Genomic DNA, 8,310 nt, shown 5'->3' on the forward strand with positions numbered 1-8,310 from the left:
TAAACCCTAAACCCTAAACCCTAAACCCTGAGCTGGCTGCGCTGCAGCGGGACCTGGTGGCCCATTGACGCACGGCCGGCGAGGCAAAGCGCAAACCCTAAACCCTAAACCCTAAACCCTAAAAAGGCCTTTTGCAATTCAAAGAATATGCCACAAATAAATTATTTACAGAGAGGTTTAGCACCCGCTGCAGCGCGGGGCCCCCAGGGGCCCCCTGCTGCTGCTGCGCGGGTTGCTTCTGGGGGCTGCTGCTGCTTAAAAGTCTTTATTTTGATTCTTTTTATTTTCTTTTGTTTATTTTTCCATTTTTATTTTATTTTATTTCTTTTATTCCAAAAAAACTACTCGGGAAGTCATCGTGCTCGCGGGTGGCTGCGGCGAGCCAGTTGCTGCGGTGTACGTACACCCTAAACCCTAAACCCTAAACCCTAAACCCTAAACCCTAAACCCTAATCACTATAGGCGAGCTCAGTGCTTCCACAGAACGGGGCCAAGGGCCAAGGGTTTAGGCTTTGGCTTTGCTTCTCGCATTTGAACTCCTTTTGGCCTGTTGGCTATACAATTCAGGGTCTAGGGTTTAGGGTTTAGGGTTTAGGGTTTAGCGCGTCTGCCTCCGTTTCACTTCACGCAGCCCTCTTCCCTGCCCCTCAGCTGCTGCAGTGCTGGGCACTGTGGGAGGCAGTTGGTTTAGGGTTTAGGGTTTAGGGTTTAGGGTTTAGGGTTTAGGGTTTAGGGTTTAGGGTTTGCAGTTGCTTTCCTGCTGCAGTTGCTGCTGCACCCCCTCTGCGGGGCCTCTGGCTTCGCTTTTTGCTGCTAAACAAATCTGAAGGCAGCAGCAAAAAGAAAATTGAATTATTAAAAATAATATTTCATTAAAATAAAAGAATTAAATTAAAAAAAATTTTATTTTATTTAATCTGCAACAAATCCATTTGCTGCCATTCTCTGCAGCTCTGCTGCCCCACCCCACCTGCATAAACACACAACTAATGGGGCTTTGCTGCAGCAGCAGCAGCAGCAGCAGCAGCAGCAGCAGCAGCAGCAGCAGCAATATCGTTCGGGACTCAGCTAGTGGCAGCAGGCTTGTGGTCTCTCATCCACTAAACCAGCCGCCTCGCTAGCCACAGCTAGCCACAGCTAGCCACAGCTAGCCGCAGCTAGCTGCAGCTAGCTGTGGCTAGCTGTGGCTAGCTGCAGCTAGCTGCAGCAAGCTGCGGCTAGCCCTAAATAGCTGCAGCTAGCCATAAATATCTGCAGCTAGCCATAAATAGCTGCAGCTTGCCATAAATAGCTGCGGCTAGCCACAAATATCTGCAGCTAGCCACAGCTAGCTGCAGCGAGCCACAAAGAATAGCTGCAGCTAGCCGCAGCTAGCTGCAGCTAGCCATAGGTAGCTGGCGAAGCAGTGCGTCTTTGCCCAAGTTCCTTACACTTCTGGAGCTTCAAGCTGCTGCTAGTTGCTGCTGCTTGCTGCTGCTGCTGCTTGCTGCTGCTGCTAGTTGCTGCTGTTGCTGCTGCTGCCGGTTGCTGCTGCTACATTTTGCAGCGGCTTCAAGGGACAAGCCCATAGACACAGCTGCCTTGCTGCAGCAGCAGCAGCCCGAGATAGCTTAAGCTTATCACAGCAGCAGCAGCAGCAGCAGCGGCAGCAGCAGCAGCAGCAGCTGCTGCTGCTGCTGCTGCTCGGGAAAGACCAGAATTTCACAGTAAGTGACCTATTCGGGTGTACATACACCCCACCACACAACACACTAAATACATGCTGCTGCAGACAGCCCTCAAGCAGCAGCAGCAGCAGCAGCAGCAGCAGCAACAGCAACAGCAGCAGCAGTAGCAGCAGCAGCAGCAGCAAGCTGGCTTGGAGCAGCTGGCACAGCAGAAGAGTCTTCAGCAGCAAGGGCCTCCTTTGTGTTGCTGCTGCTTCTGTTGAGGGATTTAAATAAATAAAATAAATTTAAATAAAATTTATTTCATTTTGAATTTCTTTTATATTCTTTTTTCGATTTAAATAAATAAAATAAATTTAAATAAAATTTATTTCATTTTGAATTTCTTTTTTATTATTTTTTGTTTCTTTTGCTGCTTCTATTCGCTCCAAACCTCTGCAGCAGCAGCTCGTACAAATCACCCTGCTGCTGCTGCTGCTGCTGCTGCTGCTGCTGCTGCTGCTGCCGCTGTTGCACGTGCTGCCGCTGCTGTTACTGCCGGTGCTCCTGCAGCAGCAGCTGCTGCTGCTGCTGCAGCCGGCGCGTTCTTTCTGTCTTTCTTGACTTTATTTTTATTTTTATTTTTATTTTTATTTTTATTTTTATTTTATTTTACTTTCTTGTCTTTTTTGCTGCTTCGTTCTTTTGTGTCTCTCAGAAGACACAAAATGTCTTGCCTACTTCAAATCTAATGCAGCTAAGGGGTCCAGCTGCTGCTGCTGCTGCTGCTGCTGCTGCTTTTGCTGGGACTAAGTCTACTCCTAGCAGCGGCAGAAACTGCAGCAGCAGCAGCAGCAACTGCAGCAGCAGCAACTGCAGCAGCAGCAACTCAGCAACATAGGGCGACCAAATTGACGCCGCAATCAAAAACGGTCTTTACTGCAAAGAAAAGGCTCATGTGGCCCATCTGCAGCAGCAGCAACTGCAGCAGCAGCAACTGCAGCAGCAGCAGCTGCTGCAGCAGCAACTGCAGTAGCAGCGACTGCAGCAGCAGCAACAGCAGCAGCAGCAACTGTAGCAGCAGCACGACTCCACCGTAGGCACCATGCTTGCCTCCAACCGTTCACCGCAACACTAGCACTGCTGCTGTCTGCTGCTGCTGCTGCTGCTGCTGCTGCTGCTGCTGCTGCTGCTGCTGCCCCTTCTGGCAGCATGTCCACACAGGCGTTGCACTGTGGGGCCCCGGGGGCCCCAATAGTTGCACAAGCCTCCTGGGGGCCCCCAGGGGGCCCCCGGGGGGCCCCCGAGGGGCCCCCACTAAGAGCTGCTTAACGGGGGCCCCTGGGGGCCCTGTGGGGCCCACATAACACCCTAAATAAAACAGGGTACAGCTGGGGGGCCCCCCTAATGGGGGCCCTCAGGAAGACACATACAACTAGGGGCCCCTCTGAGAGCCTTTACAACTGGGGGCCCCCTGGGGGCCCCTACAAATGGGGGGGGGCCCCCCGGGGGCCCAACAAAGTGGGGGCCCCCAAAAGGCCCCTAACGGTGGGGGCCCCCAGGGGCCCCCCTGAAATAGGGGCCTCCAGGGGGCCCCTACTTTACTGAAGGGCCCCTGTGGGGCCCCTGTGGAGCCCCACAGGGGCCCCTGTGGGGCCCCTGTGGGGCCCCTGTGGGGCCCCAGAGGGGCCCCTGTGGGGCCCCAGAGGGGCCCCTGTGGGGCCCCAGAGGGGCCCCTGTGGGGGGTTTGGGGGCCCCCGGGGGCCCCTGCTGCTCAGCTGAGGGCCTCGAAAGCTGCTGCTGCAGCAACAGCAACCATGACAAGACCTGCTGCCAGATTTAAAGAAAACTCGCTGAGCCAACGCTGCAGCAAAAGGCCCCCCATTACCCCCAAAAAGGTCACCAGCGCGTGCCCGATGCAGCTTCCTGAGCAGCAGCAGCAGCAGCAGCAGCAGCAGCTGGCGCCAAAGCAGCAGCAGCAGCAGCAGCAGCAGCAGCAGCAGCAGCAGCAGCACTCTCCCCGCGTCGCCAGCGACAGCGTCCGCCGCGGCGCGGCCGCAGCACGCACGCCAGCAGCAGCAGCAGCAACCCGCACCGCTGCAGCAGCAGCAGCAGCAGCAGCAGCAGCAGCAGCAGCAGCAGCAGCGCACCTACGAAAACCCCGTAAGGGTTTTGAGCAGCAGCTAAGGAGACAGTCGCAAACATGGACTTGTCTCCCCACTCCGCCAAAAAGACCAAAAGAAAAACTTCCCGCAGCACAGCCCAAGACTCGGGGGCCAGCCCCAGACGCGTGTACTGTCAGCAGCAGCAGCAGCAGCAGCAGCGGCGGCGGCGGCAGCAGCAGCAGCAGCAGCGGCAGCGGGGGGTGAGCGGGGTGTGCAGCGGGGCGTGCGGAGGGCTGGGGAGCGACTCGGGAAGCAGCGAAGAGCAGCAGCAGCAGCAGCAGCAGCAGCAGCAGCAGCAGCAAAGGCAGCTAGCAGCCGCAGCAGCAGCAGCAAAGGCAGCTAGCAGCAGCAGCAGCAGCACGTTCGTCTCGCGGAGCTCCCCCGCGCCCTCCGTCCGCCCAGGGCCTGCCCTCAGGGTCTACGCCTCAGCGTCTAGCTAGGGTTTAGGGTTTAGGGTTTAGGGTTTAGGGTTTAGGGTTTACGTAAAAACGCTCCAAGTCCTCTTGGGCCTCCTCCAAACCATCGCAAAACTCCTCTTCTCCTTTTTCTGCCGGAGACAGCCGCGTGGACACAGAGGCATCATCAGGGGGGCCCCCCTTGGGGGCCCCCCCAAACCCTGGGGGGGGGCCCCCCTTGGGGGCCCCCCCAAACCCTGCGGGGGGGCCCCCCTCGGGGGCCCCCCCAAACCCTTCTTCGGGGGCCCCACAGGCCCCCCCCTCCGTCTCGCTGCTGCTGCTCCTCGCCAGCAGCACAGGGGCCCCTTCTGCTGCCAGGGGGGCCCCCAGGGGCCCCAGGGGGGCCCCCAGGGGGGCCCCCAGGGGGGCCCCCAGGGGGGAGCCTAGGGAGGCCCCTGGGGGGGCCCCCAGGGGCCCCCCCACCGCAGGGGCCCCCAGGGGGGCCCCCAGAGGGGCCCCCAGGGGGGCCCCCAGGGGGGCCCCCAGGGGGGCCCCCAGGGGGGCCCCCAGGGCCTCCTGGGAAGAGCGGGTTGAGAGCCTTCTGGGGGCCCCCCTGTGGGGCCCCCAGGCCTTTTTGGCTTTGTAAAGATGGTGCAAACCAAAGAGCAGCAAAGCTGCTGCTGCTGCCAGCTGCAGCAGGGGGCCCCCCCTGAGGAGGCCCCCCAGGGGCCCCGCGAGCCAGGCAGAAGCTGCTGCGGACTGCAGCAGGAAGCCTGCTGCAGCAGAAGCAGCAGCAGCAACACAGAGAGCAGCAGCAGCAGCAGCAAACACCAACAGCCGGCTGTACCGCAGCGCCAAAAGAGCAGCAAGAAAAAAAGTTCTGTCTCCCAACTCTGTAGCAGCAACTAAGGAAGCGCTGGAGGCCACAGACCGCAGAAACTCAACAAACCCCCCCCGCTGCTGCTGCTGCTGCTGCTGCTGCTGCTGCTGCTGCTGCTGCTGCTGCGGCTGCTGCTGCTGCTGCTAGGGAGCAGGAGAGAAAGCTGCGCAGCTCTTACTCCCGCTGCGGAGCTGGAGTGTACATACAGCTGAGGGGAAAGAGCTCGACTTCGCCCATGCCTCTGCAGCGCCCTCTGGGCTGCGCAAACCCTAAACCCTAAACCCTAAACCCTAAACCCTAAACCCTAAACCCTAAACCCTAAACCCTAAACCAGCGCGGCGCATGGAAACCCGCTCAGCATAACATTGAATCGAACCTCGAAAGGAAAAAATATGACCTCGACGGGTGCTGCAACGTGCTGCTGCTGCTGCTGCTGCTGCTGCTGCTGCTGCTGCTGTAGCAGCAAGGGGCGCTGGGGGCCCAGCATCCCCCAGGGCGGGGCCCCCAGCAGCAGCAGCAGCAGCAGCAGCAGCAGCAGCAGCAAAAAATGCAATTAAACTTTAATTATTTTTAATTTAAATTTAATTTGTTTTCTCTTTTGTCAGCTGGGAAGAGGAGCAGCAGACTAAATGAGACGGGGGCCCACCTAGGGCCTCGTTTCATTGAAGCTAGCAGCTGCAGCAGCTGCTGCTACACGGGCAGCAGCAGCAGCAGCAGCAGCAGCAGCAGCAGCAGCAGCAGCAAGCTTGCATGCAGCGCCAGAAGCTCAGCAGAGCACGCCTGAGCAGCAGCAGCAGCTGCCGCCGGAGCAGAAGCTCTATCGCAGCAGTAACAGTGCAGCAGCAGCACTGCAGCAGCTGCAGTGCAACAGCAGCAGTGCAGCAGCAGCAACAGCACTGCAGCAGCAGCAAAACAGCAGCAGCAGCAGCAGCAGCAGAATGTGGGGGTCTCTGTACCTTTCGCAAACCCTCAGGGCCATCACTTATAGGCAGAGGGTCCCTTATGGCGTGAAGCAAGTAAGTAAAGGCATAGGGGGCCCCCAGGGGCCCCCGGGGGCCCCCCAGTGGGTACCCAGGGGCCCCCAGAGGGTAACCAGGGGCCCCCAAAGGGTACCCAGGGGCCCCTTGGGGGCCCCACAGGGCCCCGGGGGCCCCTGGGGGTCCCTAGGGGCCCCTGGGGTCCCCCCAGTGGGTACCCAGGGGCCCCCAAAGGGTACCCAAGGGCCCCTTGGGGGCCCAAAAGGGCTCCGGGGGCCCCTGGGGGCCCCCGGGGGCCCCCAGAAGTCCTCCAGGGTTTTGTGGGGCCTCTTGCTGGGTAGGGGCGTTGGCCCTGAGGCTTGGTTCATTGGGGCGTTAGATTTGAGTTTTAGGGTTTAGGGTTTAGGGTTTAGGGTTTAGGGTTTAGGGTTTAGGGTTTAGGGTTTAGGGTTTAGTTTAGGGTTTAGGGTTTAGGGTTTAGGGTTTTAGGGTTTAGGGTTTAGGGTTTAGGGTTTAGGGTTTAGGGGGGTTTAGGGTTTAGGGTTTAGGGTTTAGGGTTTAGGGTTTAGGGTTTAGGGTTTAGGGTTTAGGGTTTATGCAGGGCGCGGGAAACACCCCCGCGTTGGTGAACAGTTTGTTGACTTCGCTGTGCAACATTTCGCCCTTCTTTTCTGTGCTCAGACTGAGGCTTACAAGAAGGCCAAAAGGCAGGCCCGCGCAGCAGCTCGACAGGCTCGACAAATGAAAGTGGGGTTTACTGCTCACGAAGCACTGTTTAGGGTTTAGGGTTTAGGGTTTAGGGTTTAGGGTTGAGGGTTTAGGGTTTAGGGTTTAGGGTCTGCGCAGGCTGCCGGTGACTGCGGAGCCCTTGGCTCGAGCGCTTGAGTCCGAGGGTTTAGCATTTAGGGCTGCGTGTGCAGGCTTTAGGGCTCAGGGTTTAGGGTTTAGGGTTTAGGGTTTAGGGTTTAGGGTTTAGGGTTTGCGCAGGAGGCGAAGGGCGTGCTGCTGGAGGGCCGCAAAAGCCTGTACATGTCGCTGCAGCAAAACACGGGGGTTTCGTGGTTTAGGGGTTTGAGGGTTTTGAAGTTTTTGGAAATGCACCAAGCAGCAAACCCTCCTTTGTCGCAGCAGCAGCAGCAGCAGCTAGCAGCAGCAGTGGCCCTCGCCAAACTCGGCCCCTGAACGCAAACCCTAAACCCTAAACCCTAAACCCTAAACCCTAGGCCCTGGCGTCCTGCGCGCAGGGCAAGGCCGGCGCCCAGCAGCAGCAGCCACGCCCGCACGCAGGCCCGCCCACAGCCTAGGGTTTAGGGTTTAGGGTTTAGGGTTTAGGGTTTACGGCTTTGAGACATTTCTTCCTAAACCCTTGGGGGCCCCCTGGGGCCCCTGGGGCCCCTGGGGCATAGAGGCCCCCCGGGGCCCCCCGGGGCCCCCTTGGGGCCCTTTAAGCCCATTTGGGGGCCCCCCAGCCTATTTGGGGGCCCCCCAGCTCTTTTAGGGGCCCCCCAGATCACTTGGGGGCCCCCCAGCTCTCTTGGGGGCCCCCCTTGAGTAAGATGGGGCCCTAAGGCTTCTTTAGGTGCCTCTAAACCCTTTCCAAACCCTCATGGGGGCCCCCAGGTTCATTCGGGGGGCCCCTGGGCTACTGTGGGGCCCCCCAGGCTCACTGGGGGCCCCCAGGCCCCCTTTGGGGGCCCCCAAGGGGGGCCCCCTTTGGGGGCCCCCAATCCCCTGGCAGCAGCAGCTACGTGCAGCAAACTGCAAGAATTAAACTCTCTTTGAAAAGGCCAGTGGGAGGCTTGAGAGCCCCTTAGGGTTTAGGGTTTAGGGTTTAGGGTTTGGGGGGCGCAGCGGGTTTTGCACTGTGCAGTTTTGCTCCTGTTGCTGCTGCACCTGCTGAGCTGCTGTTACTGCAGCAGCAGCAGGTGCCGCTGCCCTTGCTGCGCTGCAGCACCTGCTGCGCTGCTGCTGCTACTGCAGCAGCAGCAGCAGCAGCATGTGCTGCTACACCTGTACTTCACAGCAGCAGCAGCAGCTGCTGCTGCTGCTGAGCTTGCGACGCTGCTGCACCTGTCACTGCGGCTCAAGTTGCTGCAGCAGCAGCAGCTGCTGTTCCAGCTTCTGCTGCAGTTGCCGCTGCAGTTCCAGCTGCAGCAGCAACAGCAGCTGCTACTGCAGTTTCAGCTGCTGCAGCGGCAGCAGCACCAACAGCAGCAGCTGCTGCAGCGGCAGCAGCACCAGCAGCAG

General features: G+C 59.0%; 4 protein-coding genes across 4 annotated transcripts in view; 2 read left to right on the forward strand and 2 right to left on the reverse strand.

Annotated features, from left to right (window-relative positions):
* ENH_00072700 (hypothetical protein) overlaps positions 1-65 on the reverse strand; it is a gene marked incomplete at both ends in the record, with an annotated part of 759 nt that extends 694 nt beyond the window's left edge. Inside the window, one exon of the mRNA XM_013582698.1 lies at positions 54-65. Coding sequence (XP_013438152.1) covers positions 54-65 — 12 coding nt within the window. The remainder of the gene's footprint in view (positions 1-53) is intronic.
* A 3,398-nt stretch (positions 66-3,463) lies between these two features.
* Positions 3,464-4,251, forward strand: ENH_00072710 (hypothetical protein, conserved; the record flags this gene model as incomplete). Its single annotated transcript, XM_013582699.1, has 2 exons — positions 3,464-3,809; positions 3,908-4,251. The coding sequence occupies 2 exons, from the start codon at positions 3,464-3,466 to the stop codon at positions 4,249-4,251; spliced, it is 690 nt and encodes a 229-aa protein (XP_013438153.1).
* A 24-nt stretch (positions 4,252-4,275) lies between these two features.
* ENH_00072720 (hypothetical protein, conserved) lies at positions 4,276-5,573 on the reverse strand (the record flags this gene model as incomplete). Its single annotated transcript, XM_013582700.1, has 3 exons — positions 4,276-5,122; positions 5,265-5,344; positions 5,463-5,573. The coding sequence occupies 3 exons, from the start codon at positions 5,571-5,573 to the stop codon at positions 4,276-4,278; spliced, it is 1,038 nt and encodes a 345-aa protein (XP_013438154.1).
* A 263-nt stretch (positions 5,574-5,836) lies between these two features.
* Positions 5,837-7,245, forward strand: ENH_00072730 (hypothetical protein, conserved; the record flags this gene model as incomplete). Its single annotated transcript, XM_013582701.1, has 3 exons — positions 5,837-6,026; positions 6,665-6,810; positions 7,051-7,245. 3 exons carry the CDS (start codon positions 5,837-5,839, stop codon positions 7,243-7,245), a joined length of 531 nt encoding a protein of 176 aa, XP_013438155.1.
* Between the last annotated feature and the right edge of the window lie 1,065 nt (positions 7,246-8,310).

The sequence above is a fragment of the Eimeria necatrix genome, genomic scaffold, assembly GCF_000499385.1.
Source record: "Eimeria necatrix Houghton genomic scaffold, Enh_scaff718, whole genome shotgun sequence".
Lineage (NCBI taxonomy): Eukaryota > Apicomplexa > Conoidasida > Eucoccidiorida > Eimeriidae > Eimeria > Eimeria necatrix.